This window comes from Lissotriton helveticus, chromosome 10 (assembly GCF_964261635.1).
Source record: "Lissotriton helveticus chromosome 10, aLisHel1.1, whole genome shotgun sequence".
Taxonomy (NCBI): Eukaryota; Metazoa; Chordata; class Amphibia; order Caudata; family Salamandridae; genus Lissotriton; species Lissotriton helveticus.
Window position 1 is genome coordinate 657640902 of NC_136071.1, and position 24257 is coordinate 657665158.

The 24257-nt window shown below is 46.9% G+C and overlaps 1 protein-coding gene across 1 annotated transcript in view; it reads left to right on the forward strand.

Moving 5' to 3' along the window:
* Positions 1-9685, forward strand: part of CEP20 (centrosomal protein 20) — a 224440-nt gene extending 214755 nt beyond the window's left edge. Inside the window, exon 5 of the mRNA XM_078664343.1 lies at positions 9491-9685. Within this exon, the coding sequence (XP_078520469.1) occupies positions 9491-9561 (71 nt within the window). The 3' untranslated portion in view covers positions 9562-9685. The remainder of the gene's footprint in view (positions 1-9490) is intronic.
* The last annotated feature ends 14572 nt before the right edge of the window (positions 9686-24257 follow it).

Below are 24257 nucleotides of genomic sequence, written 5' to 3' on the forward strand. Positions count from 1 at the left end.
GTAGTAGAGTGTTCTGTAATTCATCCATCATCTTTTCTGTAAGATCTTCGTTGACTGAGGTTCTCTAGCATGGAGTTTTGGCTGGCTGTAGTGGGTATCAAAAAGTTTGCTAACTTGGGAGGAGGACCAAGCCACTTCTTCAGTAGGTTTATGTGATAACATTGCACTTTAGACGGTGTGATCTGTATCCTATACGTGGTGTTGCCTATGGTCTCTGTCACTCGATACGGGCCCATCCACTCACTTTTGAATTTACTGGTGGAAGAGGGAAGAAGCACCAATGCCCAGTCCCCCACAGCCAATCTTCTTAACTTCTTCCCTCGTTCGTAGTATTTCTTCTGCTTGGTACTGCTTTTTTCTAAATTGGAGTAGGTGAGATCTCTCAATTTTCCGAGTTTCGATCTTAGTTGTTGCGTATACTCTAGCAGGGACCGCTGGTCTTGCTCATCTTCTGTCTCCCATGCATCCTTGGTCATTTCGAGCAAGGACCTCGGGTGTCGTCCATACAATAATTCGAATGCTGAACAGCCTAGGCTGCTTTGTATCTGTGAACGTAGAACGTATGGAGCCAGGGTTAGAAGCCGGTCCCAGTCATGTCCCTCCACTGTAAGCATCTTCTTTAAAGTAGTCTTCAGAGATTGGTTGTATCTCTTGACGAGCCCGTCCGTCTGGGGGTGATATACAGACGTGTGTACATCCAGTGATCGGCACACCTCCTTTATCAGGCGGGACATGAAGGGGGTCCCCCTGGTCAGTTACCACTTCTTTGGGGAAACCCACCTTGGAGAACAATTCCACAAACTTCTCTGCTATATTCTTAGTGGTAGGAGCTTGGAGAGGGAAATGCCTCTATGAATGTGGTGGCATAATCCACTATAATAAGGGCGTAGAGGTGCCCTCTGGATGTTTTGGGTAGGGGACCTATCAAGTCCATGCCCACTTGTTCAAAGGGGTTTCCTATGATGGGCATAGGATGAAGGGGTGTAGCCGTAGGTCTGTGAGTGTTCTTCTTCTGGCAGATTTGGCAGGTTTGACAGTAATTCTGTATATCTTTGTAGATGCCGGGCCAGAAGAAATATCGCAACACACTTTCAGTGGTCTTTTCTTTTCCGGAATGTCCGGCCGTAAGATGAGCATTGGGAAAAGAATAAGACCTGCTCTCTGAAGGGCATTGGAACTAGTAGCTGAGTGTGTCCCCCTTTTCTCCTTCCCGATATAGTAGCTAATTTTTGATAAGGAAACTGGGGTAAGTGATGGCCTGACTGCTCTGATTAACATGAGCGGCTTCCCAGGCATTAAACAAGGTGGTGTCATTGGCTTGTGCAAAGCGGAAGCTGCGGTCAATTATCCAAGGGTCCGGGGGTTCCCCAATTCTCCCTTCCGCCCACCTATTTTATCCTGGAATAGTGAAAGAAAACCAGGATTATCAACCCCTAGAATAATATCTTCGGGCAGGGAATCGACCACTCCTACTTTAACCGTACAGGGATCCCTATATAAGGGTACCATAGTTATTAGGGCAAGTGGGTATGGTTTTACGTCTCCGTGTACACAACGGATATGAACGAGGGCACCAGGGACATACTGGGTAGGGAGGATAAGGTTTTTCTGTACCACGGACTGCTTACACCCAGAATCAAAAAGGGCTTTTACCACTTTGCCATTCATCCTTACACTTACATAAAAGGACGCTCCCATCTCAGCTGAATACAGCACAGCTTTTGGAAGGTACCCCACTTCCATTGACTCTTCTGCTGGCCTTTTTCTGGGGCACATGCGGGCAATGTGGCCCCAGTCGCCACACTCGAAACATTGTGGTCCACGAATTGCGGGAATTTCTATTCTGGTGTTTTTAGGTCTTGGCGAGTCCATCAGGGGTTTTAACTTCTTCTCTATTTTAGCAGGCGGAATGGCTTTGTGCAATTTGTCAATGTCCCATCCCATAGTCTGGGGTTGTGCTCTGGCATAGTTTTTGGCCATTTCAATGGCCTGTTCGGCTGAGAGGTTGGAGTGCTGTTTTAGCCACCTTTGAGTAGCATATGGTAGGGCCTCCATAAACTGCTCCAGATATACTTTTGCCATGATCTCTTCCTTGGTGCTAGTGGCCGGTTTTAGCCACTTGTCAGCGGCCATTTTCAGGCAAAAAAACTGCGGTTCTCCCCAGGTGCCCCTCGTTCTTTCCAAAACCGTAGGCCTCAGCATCGAGTCCAAGGTGATCCAGTATCGCCCCCTTGATCTCTTGATATCGAGCGTCTCCCGTAGGGTTGGCTACTTGATAGGCGAACTGCGCTTCGCCGGTCAGCAGTGGCTCTAGAAAGAAGGGCCATTTGTCCTCGGGCCAGCCACACGCTCTGGCAGCCCTCTCAAAGTTTAATAAAAAGGCGTCTGGGTCTTCCCCGGGTACATACTTTTGGAGAGCTATTCCTGACGGGTTGGGAACATGTACTCGTCTCTCCATGGGAACCGGGGCGCCAGGGTCGGGTGCGCCTTTTTGTAGGCTCTCTATATGCGCAGTAATTGTGTTCTGGAAAAGTTTGCGATCTGCCTGGGCTGACATCATCTGTCTTTCGACAGCCCACTCAAGCTTCTCTTGTCCTTTAATCATGTGCTGAATAAGGGATTCTATCTTGGTTTGGTAGATAGACTGGGATGATAATCCCACTTCTGACACCAGTTGTGGCGGGGTATCAGGAATAGAGAGTAGACCAGGTCTACTTGTTAGTCTTTCTTTGGCACATGTTGCGGGATCCGTCTTGACTCTGCATGTAGGAGCCACACTGGAGGGTCTGCCGAGGTCTGTAGGTTCCTGACAAAGCGTTCTCCAGGGTCAATTGTTCTGTGGCGGTAGCCGCAACCAAAAGAAAACATAAAAATAACAGGATCGCCGTCCTATAATCACGCTCATAAACCAGGGGCCGGGGGTGAGGAAAACACCACTCCTAAGTGTACAGCGTGTAAACGCACCACAAAGGCGAAGGTCGGTGCTCGAGTGCTCGTGAGTGGGGGGGGGGAGGGTTTTATTTACAGGGAGTATATACACGGAGTATCGGTCGGTGGCGGTGACTCAATACTACACGTTCGGGCGGTCTTTCCTCCCTACCCAACCCGCTACTTTGCCCCGTACCTGTTCCAGCCACGCTCCTCCCCTGGAAACGTGGCAGGGCGACTCGTGTTGTCGTTGGTCTCCCAGCTTTGCAGCGATGGTATCGTGACACAGCCTTCACTCCTCCTCGTCTTCTTCTTCCTCGGCAATCCTATCTCGCACTCTCGTCCTCCACGCCAATCCTTCCTCCTCACTGGTAACGCCGTACGTCGTCTTCCGGGTATCTCCTTTCTTTGATGGTCCGTGATGATGTCATTTGAGGGAGGCGTCTCGTCTGGGAGGAAGCCCCAGTTAAAGGCGCCTGCTTCTTGTTCCTCGTTGGGATTTAATAAAGTTTGGGAATGTGGGAGCCATTCGTCCTGCTGAAAGGGGACAAGAGGAGGTAAGAGATGTATCGCCGACCACCAGTCTCGATTAGCCTCCGATTCCTCATGGTGCCGGCCCGCCCCGTCACAGAGAGTCTGAGCGATGAGCACAATCTTCATACAGCCAGACCTCAGCATGTCCGGACCTCAAGTGTTGGTGAGAGCGTGGGCCTGTAAAACACAGGCCTCAGCAACATACAGCAAGGTCCCAGGATTAGTCGCGTGCAGCAGCTGTGAAGAGTGCACTGCGTCTCTGATTCTGCGGGAGGGTCACAGACCGGCTCAGACCTCAAAATCCCCCAGGAGCTAACAGCGTGGCAGCGCACTTCTAATTAATGGCAGCTCATGGCCAATTAAAGTACAGGTCAGCGGGGGTGCAGGTGCCTTTGTGCAGGCCTCTATCCAAGCCAGGGTCCCCCCCCAGAGTCTACCCACGCCACGCGCAGCCGAACCGAACTGAGCCCAAACAGCAGCAAGCAAGACTCGCGCACACTCCAACCCAGCGTCAGCCATTCCAGACTCTCCCAGTCCAAACACGCTGTGATCCGCCTCACCCAGGGTTGTCACGTAACCGGTTCTTTTAGCCACATGACCAGAATTTAAAGGCACAGCGAGTACAAATATTAAGAAAATCGTCTAAAGCTGTTTTTTTTCACTCCTCATCTGTACATACTTAAATAATATATATAAGCAGCAAGCACTTCAAACATGTACTGTAGAGCTGGCTTAATGATCCCTGACTGATAATTAAAATTAAACAAGCGTGCGCGCTCCTCGCGCGGCAGAAGGGGGAGGCGTGCGCGCCTCGCCTAGCAGCAGGGGGGAGGAGGAGGGCTGCATGATTCACTTGCGGGAGCGGTAATTGCTACCATATGGCGGCGCTCGCTCCCGCAAGTGAATCGCCAGACGTGCATGCATTGCCATTTAAGGCAATGGAGCGCGTGCACGTGTTTGGCTGAAAAGCCAAAGCGATAGAAATAGGTCATTTTGCCCGAGACCTAAAAGGTGGAAGAATTCTCAGAAAGCAACAATTGTGTTGGAAAAAATACATGAAAAGATCAAATGACGACAGAGCTCCAGAGTATTAGCCAACACTGAGCTCTGTCAGGGAAAGTGCTGTGGGTCCTGGCACTTGATTGGCTGAAGTTCAGATCACACAACAATGTTGACTGTATGTAGTCTGTAACTGTGTTCAATGTTATTGAGCGATTACTGAGGACTCCCACCCTGATGGCAGAATAATTCAAGCATGTTAATCTTTAAAAGATACCAAATTCTGTAGAACCGAAATCCAGGTAAGTAACCCTTTTCCATTTACTAATCAGAACTCCACATCTCCTTACCATGAAGACACACATACTGTTAAGGTACATCTATGTGAAGTTAAGCACAGCAAATCTATACTTATCTTCATTATATTTTGGAAGTTAATATTCAGGTCATGATAATGTAGGATGATATTTCATCCATGATGCTCTGGTACATACAATGGACATAACCTACACTCGATATAAAAACCGTAAAAATATGTATTTAACCTTCATTTTACTTAACACATGTATGAGAATGAAAGATAAAACATCATTTCACATTGAATAGAACATTTTCAGGTTCAAGTTATCACTAAAATGAATAGGTTGATGTTTTAGTCCTGTCAAGGTAGTGAAGTATGGCTGTTCAGAGATGTGGGATTAACTTCTCAGAATTATCATGACCATTTCTTAACATTGACAAATCTGTCTTCCATGCTTTCGTCTTTCTTAGAGTTTTATGGTGCAGTAATGCATGTGAATGGATAACACATGCAAATATAAAATAATATTGCTTGAGCCTCTAGACGAAGTAAAGATTTAACCTCCTGTGAGAATATTCCCATATGCTGGGGAACCAAGCCCCTTATTCTGTGTGTGCCGGGCTGGCTGCCCTCCTGTGGTACCCCGATCGTCTGTTGTATCATCGGTGATGGCTCTCTGGTCTTCAGGGCACCTCTAGCAGGTTCTTTGTGTATTAAGGATGCATCTGTTACCCCGTTTACAATATGTGGTGTATGCTGTATGTTTAGCCCTCAGGGGGGTTAATTGTTTTTAATGTGGATCTGCAATTCTTTAGTGAGCTCGCTCCATGTGTGTGCAAATGAGAATTTGTAAAGCCTTCATTTCCTCAGCGTATAAGCTGCTGCTCCACTGCCCTCCATTGTGTTATTGCATTCTGCCATTAGACAGCGATCAGGGTGATGCACTCTTTGACGACATTGTTATAGTCGGTCCAGCTAGTTTGAGAGCTAAATCAGAGAGTCTGCACCCTGTTTGTCTTAGCATGCTTGAATAAACCCAATTAAAAGGTCTCATGAGTGCATAAGCCGATCCTTCCAATGGCAACAGCTAATATATCTATCACACTGTGCCAGCAGTGGGAAAGGTGTGTGCATGACCACAGCATATGAAAGAAATCGGCTTCTGGGGTCTTGCATCGAGGGCAGTGGGTAGGAGCGCTAGAGAAGATGTTCCCATGCTGGCCGGGGTGAAGTGTGCCCTGTGTACAACAGAAAACTGCACCAGCTGGAATCTAGCGTTAAGTGACACTTTTTGGATGTATTGCATTGCTCTTAGCCATTCCTTATCGTTAAACACCCTGCCAATGTCGGCTTCCTGCCTGACGCAGAGCACGGACAACTCCGTAGAGACAGTTTGTCGTGGAGCGCAATAGATCCACTAACCAGTTTACGGCCCAATCCAAACGTGTGCAAGGTCTATAAGATTCTGTTGGTGGTTGGGTCATGTGGAACCACCTTCCATTGAACGGGTAGTGCTGCCTTTGTGTTTATACGCTAAGAATTGTCCTTCATGAAGGCCATGTTATCCTTGGAAGATCATCAAAGTCCCATCATTATATAATTCCCTGACTTGAGCGGTAAATCTGGCAGACCATTGACGTAAGGCTTTTAGGGTCAATCGCTCTGTTGGTTTGGGGAGACCTATGAACGGGAATGAAGGTGAATACGGGTGGTAGGCGAGGGCGAGTGACCAGTAAGCCCCTTAGAGCATTAGGGGCTACCAGTACCACCTCGAAGGCAACAGTAGTATGGCAGGCAGTGAGGAATAATGTTTTCTGTAGCACTTCTGCATCCAGTTCCGTTTGGGTCAACGTTGCTTAATCCAGGGAGTGGTCAGCTAGCCATGTAGTAAGCCACTACATAATATTCCTCAAACTTGGAACCCCGAGCTGCCCCCTTTCTGCGAGTAATTAAAGCACCAATAACACCACTTGTCTCTGCCCAGGTCCCCATAGCAGTCCCCTAAGTCGGGTGTCCAGTTCTCAGAAATAGGATCTAGGCAATACCACGGGGATGTTGAGGACAATACAGCAGACAAGGCAGCATCACCATTTTGGCTATTGCCATCCTGCCAGTCATAGATGGGGGAAGTGTGGTCCAAAATGTAACTTGTGATTTCAGGGCGCCTACCGATGCTCCAAATTTACCATTGAGGTTATCCACCTCGAAGTGGTATACCAGGAATCTTAAGTGTTTGATACAGTTGCGCCCGGCGCTAGGCACCCAACTCATCAGGCGGCGCCCTTGGGATAGGCCCCTTAACACATAGGAAAGACACATGATGTATTCCAATTGAACGTGACCCCAGAAATCGATTGAAATCGGCGCAGCGTCTCCTCTGTTCTAGTAATATCACCCGTGATATCCTGACATAAACAGTAAGTCATCCACATGGAGCAAAACTTCATGTGTGGTCTTGGCCCCACACAGTGGAGAGACTCCCCAAGCGGTTCGATTGCTTGCGCAAACAGCAAGGGAGGAAGAGGAAAACCCTGCTGTGTACCCCTATATATTGTGAAAGAGAAGAAGATACAGCAGCCTATCTTCACTCTTCCTATAGGTGTGGAGTAGAGGATCCTCACCCAAGTAGCTATGCTCCTGCTGAAACTGTATTTCTTCAGAACCGAATGCATGTAAGTCCAATCAAGGAAGTCAAATGCCTTTTCCAGAGCAAAGGCGAGACATGGAGGTATTGGGCTTGTGCCCAATCTAGGACTCAGTCAAGCCTCCTGATATTCATGGAAGGGCTGGGCTCGGAACAAACTCCTACTGGTCTTCATTAATTAAGAAGGGAGTTCTGCCAACACTCTGGTTGCCAGAAACGAACTGGAAACTTTGTAGTCTGCTTCTGTATAGAGAAGGCACAAGACTCAGCCTTGTCTATGACATCTTGGTCGGGCTTTCAAGCCAATGTAATCAGTGCTTTGTCAGTAGGAAAAGGCGGTGAACTGCCCATAGTGAACATGCTGTTGTAGAGATTTGCTATTTTAGGTGCCAATTAGAGTGTGAATGTTGTATAGAACTCAGAGGGGATCCCATCCGTCCCAGGAACTTTCCCAGCTGCCAAATTGTGAAGTACTCCCTTGATTACCTGTTCGTTGATAAAGCCATCTTCTGGTCTGGTGTCAAACGTGGGATTCTAATCGGCCACAAGAAATCATCAAGAACATCTTGTGGGCAGAATTGGCCCACTGATATAGGCTTGATGCGGTGTTAACATGTATTTGCGTGTACCGCAGGCTTCGAGCCCACATGGTCCCTGGCGGGCGTTGTCGCAGTGTGCACTGGAAAGTGGGGGAGGGGGGTTGAGCATTTGTGGTAATAGTGTGCCTGCCTTGTCTCCTTCCTTACGTGTTTTGGTAAGGTATGTTGTATAGTTCAGGCATCGTAGCTTTTCCATACCTCCAGCGTGCTGTTTCAGGAGATCTGACAGTTTGTTTGGGAGGTGTGGAGCAGTTGGAGAGTTAGTCTCTGTAACATGAATTTCATATTCAATTATGTGTATGGTATTCAGTAGGGAACTACAGGCTTCCCAATCATGGTCGGGATGTAGAGACCCCTGACAGGTACCTTAAACGATTCACACTCAGTTGACGGCGAGCCGTACCTTCATTCTCTTGGAAGAACTGTTCAATATGTGTTTCCATGTCATGTCGAAAGGGAACATTGGCGAGCATTGCAATCTGCATGCACCAAATCTGGATATTGCAGAGAAGTCTACCACAGCTTAAGATTCACGACCAGATTGTGGTTGGAGACAGTTTTCGGTAAATGCTCCATTTTCTTGAACATGACTACTATCTCTGTGGTCTAGACAATGCGATCTAGCCTAGTGAAAAGGTGATATGCTGGAAAGTAAAAAGAGTAGTTACGCCTACTTGGGTGACTCATGCGTCAAACATCCACCAATGCCCAGATTTCCAGCCATCTGCCTAACTTTGTCATGTTGCGCCGGTGCAGCTTGTGGCAGTGGTGGTGTTGATATATCCAGCATCACATCAAGAACATCATTAAAGTCTCCTTTTAAGATCCATGAGACACAGGAGCATTTAGCTAGTTTCCTAGTGAGGGAGATCCATAATTTACTCTAGTCAGTGTTCGGTGCATAGATGCTACCCATACTAGTTGTCTGCCATCTAGTTTACCATAGATTATGATTTATCTACTGTCATGATCCAATTGGGTGTCCACTACAATCACAGGACCCAATATATCACCTATATCGGGGCACTCCTTGCATAAGCAGAATACACAATGTCATGCACTTGGCCTCTCCAGTAGCACTGTAGTTTTGCCCCCTCTGTGTGCATACTTTGGGTCTCCTGCTGAAAAACTTTCTGTGCGCCCCATCATAGAAGTGAAGAGTGGACTTTGTAGCGTTTAATGAGGGTTTTGAAACTTAACCTAATATTCAAGGTGATTAACTTGTAACGCGCCATATGTTAATGTAATGGTGGTCTTGCCGCCAAGTTGAGAATCCGGCTACCTGAAACATGCAGTTTAATCAGATTTTTCTCCAAAAGACGCCACCCTTGTGGAATAGAGATTAATTTCTTAAGGCTGATTCCCTAAAATAACAGGCTTGATATATGTTCGGCACTAATAAAATATGCACTTTCAAAGTGATTTGTGGAGCAGTTTGTTACAGGTTACTTTAGTAACTTTGGTCCACACATTTTTCTTTTGCAGATGACCTACCAGCACATTTGCCAAGTACAAGCATTGGAGGACCATTTACTTTAAAGGGATCGCAAAGATGATTTACATTTTGATTTTGTACAGTAATAAATAGAATTGAAATTCAACATATTTTATCTTTTAAAGCACTGTTATACTTTTATATTCAAATGTTTTTTACGGTTTGAATAAATTGGATTAAAGCCAGTTTTGTGTAGGTTTTTATATTTGTTAGCTTTGTTCGACTGTTCATTTATCAATATAGCTTTCTTCATATTACAGTTTTACTGCTACTATCACTCCAATTTAAGAAAAAAATGATCTTATGAACTCTGTAGCGGATGTAAATATTTATAGAATATCCAAATGGGCACAATCTTCACAATTTGATTACCTGGAAAGGTACCAGATAGTTTATATGCCACATGGGAGTTAGCCACACACAAATTGTTTGTGCATTACAATTATTTTTCTTGATTGATTTTATCATCATACGCATTTTTTATCAAGGGGGACTGGTATATTCCAGTAAGTATGGGCAATGATCAGGTATTCTATCGTAAAATCCCTCCGTCAAGCCCTTCTCGGTAAACCCTGGCATAATTGCTGTTCATGGTATATCCTGCAGGGATGCCGAATGTTTGCTTCTTCAGTTAGAAGCCTGGCTATGATTTACTGGGGATAGCAGGGTAAGTCACAGTCATAGTTTTTCATGTTAGGACTGCGCTCATATTTAAAAAAAAAAATCAATAAATATTTTATGACCTGAAAATTTTCAGTTGTACCAAAATAAAAATTACCTTTTACAAAAAACAGTTTGTGCAGGGTTGCATCGAATCTTGGGCTAAACTCTTATTGGTGTGCATTCCACCACAGGAAATATCACATCAGGGTTTATAATGTACCAAACAGTTCAGTGGATGATGTATTAAGGGATAGATTATACCATCCAATCTGAAAACTCTTTTAAACTTTTTGTAGCAAATAATTTAACCTGCTCAGGGTATCCTGTTTGTCTTTCTCAATAAGTAGTTTCTCTAACACTGGTTCGGTCCTAAATTTGAATGTTTCAGATTTGTCCATGTCTCTCTGTATAATGCAAATAGAAGTATTAATGCAATTACATCTAATAAAGTAGCTTCCCACCCTCATGCTTTCATTTCAGCTCTAGCTGTGAACAGGCTTGAAACTCTGTCCCACAATCCTATTTCACAATCTTTCTCCCATATTGTCTTTCTTTGATGGGAGACAGAAAATGGCTTAAAAATGTTTCTCCAGTATTGAATCTTTCATAGATTCACATGCTTAAATCTTTCCCATCATCATGGTGGGAGCCCCACAGTATTCAAAATAAGCAGTACTATAACGGTATATTAAGAACCATAGAGAAAGCAAGTGACATTGTTAACCAAGTCACATTGTTTTAATATACCCAAACTTCAGCCAACCAGATGCAGGGCCGTGGACCACTTCTCCCCTGCAGAACCACCATACCTCATATTTCTAACCGTACGTCGTGTGTGAGGGAGTCTCCCTACGATCTGCTCAGTTGTTGAATGCAGTTGGTTAACTTTTCAACCTTTTTCTTGCTGTCACGGAAAGATTGCTTTTGATACAGCTCTAAGGTAATGTGTTTTACCTTCATTATGTCAGAAGGATCTAAGAAAAGGGCTTTTCGGGACATTCAGGTCCAGTGGAAAGACAAGACTATTTTCTGAAGATCCTCATAAGGCGTGCCTATACTGTTTGCATCCTAACTATAAGCCAAAGAAATGTAAACACAGCAGGACCTTTTCTGCAAAAACTCTTAAAGACAAGGAAGCCAGACTACTTCTATGGCTCCAAAGGAAAAATACCTGATTCCAATCTGCTTTGGGTGGGGAGGAAGGTCAAGACTCTTTCCACCTGAGCGAAAATGAAAGAATGAGGGCTCTACCTCATCTATGAAAGACCCTAAAAGACCGAAAGCTGTTGAAAAATCGTCAAACTTTGAAAAACTAACTTCTAAGGACTCTTCTACAGGCTCTGTGCAGAAGAAATCATCCACCTTATCTTCTCTGCATGTCACTCCTCCGAAAAATGCCAGTTGATGAAAATATGACTATCAATGGACCCTTTGTCTAGGACAGCTGTGTCGACCAGAACTTTGTCAACAGCTACTCCTATTACATCAGTGAGGACAGTCACTTTGACTACGGCGACACCTTCACCGACAAGGGGCATGACGACTACCCCACCTCGTCGACTGCCATCCTGTCGACGATAGTGGCGTTGGCGACCACTCCATCGACGACCACTCAGTTGCCGAGTTTTTAAGTCACCGTTGACGAGACTAGTGCCGGCGACTGTGACTGTTATAGAGATCTCTGTCAATGAGCCCGTCAACGAGACACAAAACAATCTGCGTTTTTTGCTGAAAATGTCTACTCAGCTTAGACCAGACTTGACGTCACCCAGCAAGGTATCCTCACTGACTCCGGCCCTCCGTCTTGACATGGAGGAATCAGGAGACAAAGGGATTTTCGGTCCTGCATACATTTCTTCACAATTGAGAGTCTAGTCCCAGTACTTGGAGGAGGAGAGTGACACTGACAACAACACTTCCAGTTACTAGGAAGGGGACTATTCGTTCCCGGCTCTCCAGCAACCTATATCCAACTGAAATGCCTCTTTCCAGGAGCACTATCCTTACAAGGAGACTGATGAAAAACCACAAGGCTCAGCGGGGATTCCATTACAGTGCCCTTTTCTTTGGTCACTGGCTTAAGGCACATTATATGGCTACTATATACGTTTTCATGAAACACATGCACCAGTCACTCTCATACCGGGATGCACAGAGGCACCTGCTACTGTACCTTTTGCCTACAATTCCTATACCAGATCAGACACAGGAAATCAGATCTGCACCTACCTCCATCACCATCCGGGATGATTATATAGCTAGTGATCAAGATGATCAGCCTGAGGAAGGAGATATACTCCAATCCCCAGATACACTGGGTTGGGAATTGGATGACTGTCACCTCATTATCTCAGTCACCCTCACCTTCCCTGGCAAGTTCTCCTCCTGAGGATATTGGAGGATTTCATGAGATACTGCATCATGCCTTTAAGAGATTCTATCTGCCTCTCCCAATCAAACAGAATGTTTTCTATATGATTTCAAGGACTCTGCAAGTGGTTCCTCGAATGGACAAAAAATATAGGGCCCCCGATTAATCACCGACCTGCTTCACAGTGTATTCTAGGCCAGATTCAGTGGTCATGCAAGCGTCACCGCGAAGCTCCAGAAACCCTTCTGCCTCTTGTTCAGCTCCACCAGACAAGGAAGGAAGAAGGTTCGGCAACATCGGCAAATGCTTTGCAGCTATGGCAGCCACCTCCATCAGAGTGTCAAATGCATTGGCCGTTCGAGGTTTCTACGACCGCTAAATGTGGTCCGATTTTGCATCTCTCCTAGACCACCTTACTGAAGACAAAAAGGAGGTGGCTAACGAAATTCTGAGGAAGGGTGCAAGAGCATTGTAGAAGATCATTGATACTACAATGGACATATCTTCTGCTGCTTTTAGGCAAATGGCGGCTGCAGCAATCCTGCTTCGACATGGCTTGTTAAAAGCCACCTCATTTCGTCCTGAGGGCCAAGCAAAAATTATGAATATGACCTTTGATGGGGAGAATTTAGCAAGCAGATAGATAACGCCCTTCGAGTGGGACACAGAGGCAGCATGATCTCTAGGTATGCTACAACAGGGGCGTTTTCAGTCCTTTTGTGGAGGAAGAGGATAATACTCTCCTAGATCCTTAACAGTTGTACAGGTACCAGCCGAACGCACAGCAAGGATACCGACCCCAGTACACCAGACAGCAGTATTACAAAGTCTCCAACATTGCTTACTCTAGACAGCCAAATCAAAGGCGGCCTCCAGTAGGAGGAAAAGCCCACAATTCTGCAAGACAACTGTGACTTTTCTTTGGCAATCGTCACCTCGTACCACCACAGATAGACTTCAAACCGCCACCTCTCTGCCTTTTACAACTAATGGGAGAACATCACCATACATAAATGGATGCTGGACATCATTGTAGGCAGGGGGCTCTGTATATACTATACCAAAATGAGGTATAGTGTACAGAGTCCAGTGGATCCCCAAAGGTAGGCAGAGGTAGAAGTAGATAATTTCAAAAAGGGGGTGGTGATGGACAGAGTATCTGAGTTAATCAGAACACTCCTACCCAATCAACAGATCAGGGCTTGATCCATCACCGTTTTTTAGGTAGAAGTAGATAGCACCTTACTCTCTATTTGTGGTAGTATGGGCGAGCAGTAAGGCTTTATCAGAGGGTAGTGTTAAGCATTTGTTGCACACACTCCGGCAAGTAATGATGTCACACACTCAAAGACTGAACTCAGACCAATGTGTTTGTATCAAAAAATATTATTTAGTTATTTTATTTCTAGATCCAAGCCAAGCCTGGTGCAGGTAAGTGAAATAATACTTTGCAAAATCTAATGCAGTGATTTACAGTTGAATGCAGGTTCAAATGCAGATGGTTGAATTACAGGTAAGTCAACAGTTTGAAATTACGTTTTAGTTATCTTACAGATTACTATGTACATTACTTTTCAGATAACTTTTCAGATCACTTTTGCTAATCAGTGTGATACGCCTAGATATCACACTAAGACATCTCCTTGACAAAAAGCAAGTAATTCACTTTTAGTACCTATGCAGTTTTTCAATGTTTCATACAAACCAACTCCACTCTTGAAAGAATTTTCAAGGAAAAGCAGTCAATGCAATCCTATGGGAGGAAATGAAGTTAATGGTTTGCAGGTAAGTACTTATTTGTGGGTGTTGGTATTCTGGGGTTAGAACCAGGGTTCCCCCAGGGTCAAGGATGCACTCTTGAAACACCCTCAGAGGCACTAGGGTAGCCGGATGCAGAGTGCTGATGCCCAATGTTATCCAATGGGGGTTAGGGGGCAGCCGGTTGGTGGCTGCTCATGAGAAGGCCACAAGGTTGTGAGAGCAAAGCTCCTGGTGTTAGGCTCAGGGCAAAGGAGGAGCCGAGTTAGCACCCAAAGTACACCCGCAGGGACAGCTGGGTGCAGGGTGCTGTTTTGGCTTCTGGTACCCTGTTGATTTCAATTGGGATTCTCTGGTTGCAACAAAGACTGCAGGCTTGGGTACGAAGATCTTCTGGAGCTGACCATCGGTGGGAGAGATAAGTTGGGATGCCTAGGGATGCTGAGACACTGTTGGTTGGACCACCCAAGGCCGTGGGACGTCAGGTGCAGGGGTGTCTTTAGGCTTTGGGTTTTCTTACCAGCTCTAGTCGCGAAAAGGGGGATCCTCAAGAAAGGGGCTGCAGGCGTCGATTGGAGATTCGAGGCAGGTCAGACATCACCAGATCTCAGGTCAGGATCACGGGGGAGACCTCCTTGTGGTGTTGGGCCACTCTAACTCGGGCCGTAGGTGTCTGGTGCAGAGTGGTGCAGACTCGCAGATTTGGCCAGAGTCTGTTGTTGAGCAAATCCGGTGCTTACGGGAGACAAAGGCGTGATTTTGGAAGGCAGGGCAAGTCCTTCAGGTTCTTGAGGGCTGCTGGCTGCAGGACTCACCGGGATTGCGCTGGAGCAGGCTCGAGTTGCAAACAGGCCGGTAGGGCTGGGGCAAGTTAGTGGGCGTCCTCCTTTTCTTATTTCAGCACGGGTTCTTCGGTCCTACTTCTTCTTTATTTCTGGTTGGTGGTTGGTTCTTGTCTGGGGAGGCAAGGTTCAGGGTTGCCCCGAAGTACTAGATTTAGGGGTGTTGGGTAAGTAAAGGTCTGGACCAATGTTTCACTTCCTTGGGGTGGGTACACCCCCTATTATGCCATATGCCTCTCTCTGGTTGGCTGGGTCCCCCATCTGTAAGATGGCGGGTACTGAGAGTTGTGCTTCTCCTCTCCTCCCACACCTGAGGGGTGAGGTTGGCAAACGTGGGCACAGCTCCCTTCCTCACTTTGGTTTTCCTGCCTATTCTCACGCCCAAAGTGGGGGTCATAATCAGTGGGTGCCAGTTACTGGAAGCAGCAAATGGCTGGGGTAGCTCACAAAGGTGTCAAACCTTTGAAGCTTCCCCTTCGTGGACCCTGCAAATCCTGGGGGATGAGGCTTGGCACCTCGTCCCAGGATGTGCATTGTTTCAGACCCCCAAGAACAGCAGGTTCTCATCTAGGGGATACTCATCAAAGTCATAATCTATTAATAATCCCCGCCGATGTGCGGGATACCTCGGAGCATATAGAAAATACATATATATACATATATTTTTTTTTTTCCGCTGTTCCCGTTCACCTCCGTGATTCGGTTCCCAGAAAAAGACGGCACACCAGGTAAGTCCAGCACAAAAAGGTTTATTGTGCACTAAACAACAAAAGACGACGCGTTTCGGCGTATAGCCTTTATCAAGTACTTGATAAAGGCGTCGTCTTTTGTTGTTTAGTGCACAATAAACCTTTTTGTGCTGGACTTACCTGGTGTGCCGTCTTTTTCTGGGAACCGAATCACGGAGGTGAACGGGAACAGCAATAAACAAATAGCATGGTGACTGCTACCATCGACGGCATCAGCGCTGTCAGGCTGAGGATCGCATAAGCAGTGTTTTCGGGATACATATACATATATATATGCATATGTGAAAACCGATACATGCAGCCTAAAATGTTTTAAACCTGGCAAAAATGCTGAAATTACATAGGTTTGCATTGTAGTACCTATACCTTCCCAACCCATAAGGAAAAGAGGAAGCAGTAAACAATTGAAATACAACAATGCTTTATTGCCATAAAGAAAGCTTGTAATTGCAGGCATTTGCCTATAGGCTGCAGCCGAGTACTAAGAAACAAAGAAAAACTGATACCTTGCCTTTATGACATTAGAGTAGGGGTACCGTGCCTTTAAGACCTGCAGGTGACCCCTTGCTCCTATGATGCACCACAGGTGGCAGTTAGGTCAGTTCTTTTTTCCGGCTCCTTCTATGAGGATCTTGGCGCTTGAGCTCTTCAGTTTTTTGACAGAAAGTGATTTAGTTTTACCATAAATTTTTCCAGTCAGAATGCCTTATTCAGAAAATGCCCTTCCTGTGGCAAGAAGATGGCACTGGCAGATCCACACTCTGTGTGTATTGTGTGTCTTCCATCCTCACACAATCCTGACCAGTGTTACCACTGCCAGTAGTTTCCCAGGCAGACTCTGCACGACAGGGAACGCATTAAACTTCATGCCCAGCTGGAGAAGGACAGAAGCCATCATGGAGGTGACCATGGAATCTTCAGACCACCTTCTTCAAGCAAACCACAGCGAAAACGGCGGCCTACCACCTTTCATGAGTCCAGAAAGAAGAAGGTAACAGGAGATTTGCCGTCGAAGAGACCCAGACACTCTTCAGCGTCGAGGGACAAATCATCATCTCGACGTCGAGATTCTCCGCCGCATGCAAGTAAGTCGTCGATGAGGCACAGCACTTCGGGCTCGAAGGCTGTGGGTGCTGAGAGACCTGAAAGGTCTCCGTCGATGTTGAGACACTCTCCGCCACCCTCGAGTGGGTCGGCGTACAGAGTCACGACGGTTAACATCTCGCCGCAAGTGGCCTTGTCAGCGAGAGCATCGTCGAAGTCCCATCACTCGACGCCAAGAAGATCGACGCCAACACGACGTCATGGGAGATTGACGTCGAGTTCGCCGAGGTCTCCGCATCGCCATAGGCGACCGTCGTCGAGACCACCGTCGAGAGCGGGATGGCGTTCCCATAGCAGATCACCTCGATCAACGCCGATGGTGACGCAGACTTCATCGACGTCGAGGCATTCAACGTCGAGGAAAGAAATTGCAGCAGCTACAGAGGAGACCCGGCGTAAGTCGATATCCATGTCAAGATCGTCATCTGGGGACCAGTCGTCATCCCCAGGACTGCATATTGTGCAGATTTCACTGGAGAAATCTCTCAGAGCTGGTGAGAAGAGGGCCTACGGTCTGTCGCCTCACTGGCTGCAAGGTGTCGGGACAGGTGACCGCAGAAGTCCGGACTCGGACTACTCTCACACGTACTCGCCTTCCAGGACCTCTCCTCAGAGAAGTGCTCCTGCTAGACCCTCCAAGTCTCCTCCCAGAAGACCAAGATCACCTTCCACGCACCGATCATGGTCCAGTGGTCGTCAGTCTACCCCCAGAAGACCAAGATCACCTTCCACGCACCGATCACGGTCCAGGGGTTGCCACAGCTCTCATCATTACCGTCCCCATAAGAGAAGACGCACTAGATCACCCACATGGTCTTCCTCCACGAGGTCCTCGGTCCGGGACTACTCTCCGACCTTCTCCTCAACTCCTCCATCGCGGGTGTCTCCCATCAATGACATTGCGACTTTCTCAGATGTCCTGGTAGGGGTGCGCAGAAATTAAACATCACTTTGCATACCCCTGTAGTTCCCACGTCCATCATCTTTGACACCTTACACCATCGTACAGCTCCTAGACCGCTGCTTCCTTTGGTGCCAGGATTCTTGGAACCAACTATGGCCACATTCCTCACCCCTGCTACGGCAGGTTCCGTCCCATCCAGGATTGCTAAAAAGTATAAGGCCCCAGCCGAGGATCCCTTGTTTCTCAGAGCTTATCCACCAGCGGATTCCGTCATTGTGGCAGCAGCCACTAGGTCTCATTCAGCGTCTGCGTCATCTTCTGTCCCCCGTAGAAAGACAGCAAGCAGATGGACTCCTATGGCAGAAAAATGTGCAATACTTTGGCTTCATCCATGAAGATTACAAGTGCCTCAGCCTTTCTCTGGCCATATGACCGGTCTCTTTGGGACTCCCTGGCAAGTTTTATAGAAAATCTCCCCAAAGAAGACCGGCAGGACTTCAGCGAAATTCTGCTAGAAGGTGGGCTAGTAGCCAATCAAGTTATAAGTCGGCAGCGGACGCTTCAGATCTCGCCGCGCATGGTTACTCCCATGGCGTCTGTTCTCGGCGCTCAGCCTGGCTGCGCCTCACAGGCCTCAAGCCTGATGCACAGAAAAAGATTCGAAACCTCCCTTTTAATGGCTCCTCCTTGTTCAGGGTGCACGCCGACGAGGAGATGAACAAGATGAAAACAGAGCTGGATACTGTCAAGGCTGTTGGTCTGGATAAACGAAAGGAATTCCGAAAACGATTTCATCAGGGCGACAAACGTTCCTTCCAGCAGAGGGTTCAAACCCCTCAATGATCCTCCCAGAGCCAGCAGAGGTCCCAATTCCACCAAAAGCGCCCTGGAAGAGGAAGGGGAAACAACACGCAGCAACAGTCCACCTCTAAGCAGCCACCCAAACAGTGAGGCATTTCTTCCTCCGCACCTGTTCGCCACTCCGGTAGGAGGGAGTATCGTTTTTCACCTAGAAGAGTGGGAAACCATAACAAGAGACAAATGGCTGCTGAATATTGTGCAGCATGGTTACTTGCTAAGGTTCAAGTCTCCCCCTCCGCAAGTGCCCCCGCAGTTAAAGCGCCTTCCTCAACTTTAAAGTTGGCTGTTACAGGACGAAGTATCTATTCTTCTCTCCAAGAGGGCCATAGAGGAAGTCCCACCTCTCCAAAGAAACCAGGGGGTACACTCTTGGTACTTCCTAGTCCAAAAGCGAGGAGTAGCCAAAGAGTACAGACTTATCCTCCACCTGCGCCTGCTGAACAGGTTTATAAGAAAGGAGAAATTTCGAATGCTAGCCCTGCATCAAATCTTTCCGCAACTTCACCAGGGAGACTGGATGTGTGCCATCGACCTGCAGGACGCCTACTTTCACATTCCTGTCTCAGTGAAACATCGCAACTTTCTCAGGTTTCAGGTCTCTCGCCACCACTACCAGTATCGAGTGCTTCCGTTCGGGCTCAAATCCGTCCCGTGGACATTCTCCAAGTGCATGGCGGTGGTGGCTGCCTTCCTCCACAGGCGGAAGATCTTCGTCTATCCATACCTAGACGCCTGGCTCCTGAAAAGTTCCACACCTGCGCTACTCCAGAGCCATCTCTCGTATTGCCTCAACCTGCTGCATTCCTTGGGGTTGCAAGTCAACTATAAGAAGTCGGTCCTCAACCCCACGCAACGGATACACTATCTGGGCGCCTACCTGGACTCTGCAAAGGCAAGCGTGTGTCCTTTGGAGGAGAAGTTGTCATCAATGCTTCTCAAGTGCCACACCCTTCTCGACACTGCACGTCCGGACCGATGGCCTCGTGCATCTACATTGTGCCCAAGGCACGCCTTCACATGCGGCCTATACAACTGTCCCTCGAAGATCAATGGTCACAGAGATCAGGTCGCCGGGAGGATCGTGTCTCTCTCCAGCAAGCTGCCAGGGACTCCATCAGATGGTGGATGAAACGTTCGCACCTTCTACAAGGGGTCCCTTTTCATAAGACGCCTCCAACACAGACTGTGGTCACAGATGCCTCAATGCCATGCTGGGGAGCTCATATGGGGCAGCTTCAGGTACAAAGTCACTGGTCCGAGACAAAAAGAAGTTACCACATCAACTTCTTGGAGCTACGGGCGGTCCATCTGGCGCTCAAGTCCCTGTATCCATCTCTTCAATCCAGCCACATTCAGATTCAGACGGACAACACAACAACAATGTTCTATCTGCACAAGCAAGGAGGTACCAGATCACAAGTCCTGTCTCTGGAAGCCCAATCCATATGGCAGTGGCTCTCAATCGTCGCAGTCCATCTTCCAGGAACCCTGAACGTGCAGGCAGACGGTCTCAGCAGAGACTTCGTAGAAGCGCACAACTGGGTGCTCAACGACGACGTCGCTCAGGAAGTCTTTCGGCAATGGGGAGTGCCTGACATCGATCTGTTCGCATACGCGGCAAACACGAAATGCCCCGTCTTCGCGTCCAGATTGCCCAAGCAGGGATCATGGGGGAATGCACTTTTGATCAGCTGGTCGCCGACATTGCTGTACGCTTTTCCTCTGATCCCGGCGGTCATACAGAAGTTCTACAGGACCGACATCAGAATGATCCTGAAAGCGCCATAGTGGCCACGCCATAGGTGGTACTTGGACCTCCTTCAACTGTCAGAGGTTCCACACCGGAGGCTGCCATGCCTCCGGACTTGCTGACCAAGAACGAGGGGAGAGTATTTCATCCCAACCTCCCTTCCCTCCGATTGACTGCATGGCTCCTGAAGTCATCCATTACGGACATCTAGGCCTATCGGCTGACTGTATGGACCTTCTTAAAGAAGCAAATAGACCCTCCACCAGAAAGTCTTATACTTTCAAGTGGAAGGGATTTTACCTTTGGTGTAAGGACAACGCTCTTGATCCGACTCAAGGTCAGGAGCAAGTGATTCTTCCATATTTACTGCACTTGGCGAGGTCAGGCCTGAAGTACCCCTCCATCAGGTTCCACTTAGCTGCTATCACAGCTTATAGAAAGTCTCCTACCCAGACCTCATTCTTCCAAATGCCTGTGGTCAAAGATTTCCTAGAGGGGCTTAAGAACGTGTTTTCGCCAGTGAGGTCCCCCACTCCACCCTGGGAGCTTAACATTGTCCTCACCAAGTTGATGGGTGCTCCTTTCGAGCCTATTCATAAGGCATCTTTCTGCATTTGACCTGGAAGGCTGCTTTCTTAGTAGACATCACTTCAGCCTGCAAGGTGAGTGAGATTCAGGCCCTGTGCTGCAAGGAGCCTTACACTGTGTTCCACCCCAATAGAGTGGTGCTGCGGACTCATCCGAGCTTCCTGCCCAAGGTGGTCTCGGATTTACACATCAATCAGATTATCACACTGCTCACATTTTTTCCTCAGCCAACCACTCCCCCTGAGAGATCTTTACATTCTCTAGACCTCCGGAGGGTATTAAAGTTTTACCTTGCTAAAACTCTTCCACTTAGGAAGTCTGACCGACTCTTTGTCAACTATGGTTCTACAAATACCGGGCTGGCTGCTTCCAAAAGATCTATTTCTAGATGGATCGTCTCCTGTATAGCCTTGTCCTACCAACTAGCCAACAAAGCTTTGCAGGGCAGATCACGAGCACACTCTACTAGAGGGATAGCTTCTACTGCAGCTCTCCTTCGCAACATTCCTATATCTGAGATTTGCAAGACGGCTACATGGCGCTCAGTACATACCTTTACACGCCATTATTAATGCCTAGATTCAGATGCACAGGCCGATGCCCAGGTGGGGCAGGCCTCTTTGAGGAATTTGTTTGCATAACTGCTATTGGAATGTGAGGTTACTTCATGTTCTATATGCTCTGTTGTTCGTCAACGAGACTTTGGGTATGGGCTTGCTACTCTATTCACAGATTATGACTATTGATAAGTATCCCCTGCATGAGGAGGATTAGTTACTTACCTGTAATCCTAGTTCTCATCCAGGGGTATACTCATCAAAGTGATAGGCGACCCACCCACCTCTCTGGACGAGCATTCTCTTGAAGTTATTATATACTGATTGCAGATCTACTCAGGTGCATATGCACCATCAAAAAGAACTGACCTACCTGCCACCAGTGATGCATCATGAGAGCAAGGGGTCTCCTGCAGGTCTTAAAGGCACGGTACCCCTACTCTAATGCCTTAGAACTCACCAAAAAAAGTAAAAGGGGATTGTGTTATAGTCCATTTTAATAAACATGGTGTTGCTGTTAGATTACTGTGGGATGCCTCTGAGTTAGAGAGGGGGAGGGGAGCATCAGGGCCCTACCGCTGGGATTCTTTTACCCCCCTCCCAGATGTCCAAATGTAGTTAAGTCCCATTTAGAATTATCATTAAGGAGACCACTTGGGGCTTTTTGTAGCGCCCCTATATATAATGACATAGAACCCCTTCTTGAATGTGTTAGTGCTAGAGACACTTTATCACCCCAAGCATTTAGTGTCCAGTCAAGCCAGGGAAAGGAGACTTTGGCCTTATCTAATAGGTTCTCCCCTTTGGCTCAGTTAGACAAGAACGACTGACTAGTGCCCTTAGATACCTGTCCTCGGATTCCTAGCCTCAGTTCACATAATACCAATGTTGAGGCTGGCTGTAGGTTAATTAGCTGGAATATCGCAGGGCTTAGATCAAAAAGGAAGGACCCGAATTGGCTAAAGTTCATCAGAAATTATGATATTATAGCTCTCCAAGAGACCTGGGATAAGGAGAGTAATTTCTGGATAGATGGATTTAAATCTTATTTTCTACCGGCCTGTCCAACGCCGGCAGGTAGAGCAAAAGGTGGTTATGATGTTTCTCTTTTCCATAAGGCTAAAAGGGGCAGTAACGTTGTTGGAGGCAACCTCCCATAACTGCTTGATAGCTGAACTTATTATCACGAACTAGCCTAAAATATTGCTAATTAATTTCTACAATTCAGGGGAAAGCGAATATAGTAATGAGCATCTTTTTTTATTTGACACGTTTTTTAGAAACATAGATTACAGCAAACCACTTATGTTCATATTATATTTATGGGTGATATTAATATTCATTTGTGTAATTTTAACTGCCGAATTGATGAGCCCCATGGACCTTCATACTCGTCGCCACCCCATTTTGAGCACACTCCAAAAGGGGAGGCTCTTGAAGATCTACTTCTTGGTGCTGATCTTTATGAGCCAGGCTTTTACGACACCAGTGAGAGGATAGCAATGTTTAAGGCGAGGGACAGGGAGACTGTTATTGACTACATATTTGTATCTCCCTCTCTGTTAGGGCACGTAGTTTTTTATAATGCGAAATATTCTCCTTTTAGTGACCATAACCCTGTCATTCTTGAGCTGGATAAGGGTTTGGACCTCCTTTGCCCCTTAGCTAATATTGGGAGGCCTAATCCTGTGATAACCAAAGACCAAGGGAGGAGGTTAAAATGGGCTAAGGTAGTTCCCGATCATTTTTTTGCTAATCTGTGCATGAAGGCTAAAAATGACATCGCAAGTGTGTTGATTATTTTACCTCGGAGGAGACAGTAATCATAGCCTTTTAAGCTATTTGTGCACAGGTTGCAACAGATCGAACTATTACAAGCAAGCCCAAATCCAACTTAGGGAAAAGGCGGTTCGATTCTAAATGCTCTAGGGCCCATCAAAAATTAAAACAAGCACTGAAAGTTAAACCTAGAGACAGGGTACAGATAGCTAGGCTTAGAAAAGAATATAAATTAATGGTCCTGACCCATAAAAATGAGATTAAATCAGAGGCCTGCTACACCTTAATGTCTGTCGAGTATTAAAAGACAACTCAAAGTTTTGGGCTATAATTAATAGCCCGATGTTCTCGGGGCAGGAAAATGGCAGTTTGGAAATTAACATCTCAGAGGACCAGTGGCTTACCCATTTTGAAGGCATCTACGGGAGTAATGAAGTGTATGAGCCTTTTTTCCCCCCGATACTGGCAATACTTTACCCCTGTTGTCTTTCAAAGAAGATGATGTTGAGAGGGCAATAATGGAATCCTCTAGTAATAAGGCTCCTGGCCCAGACGGAGTCCCCGCCGACCTTTATAAGGGTAATGTCAAATTTTGGGCCAAAATTTTAACTAATGTTTTTAATTCTACAGTTGTCCAGGGGTTCCCTGTTTCGTGGTCCCAGTCTATCATCATTCCTGTTTTTAAAAAGGGCAGAGAGGGGACCCTAGGTGCTACAGGCCCATTTCATTGATAGACTCTTCTGTTAAAATTTTAGGCAAGGTGATTTTGGCCAAAGTTTCTGACTGGGTCACTGAAAATGAGGTCTTGTCCAATCTCCAGTACAGTTTTAT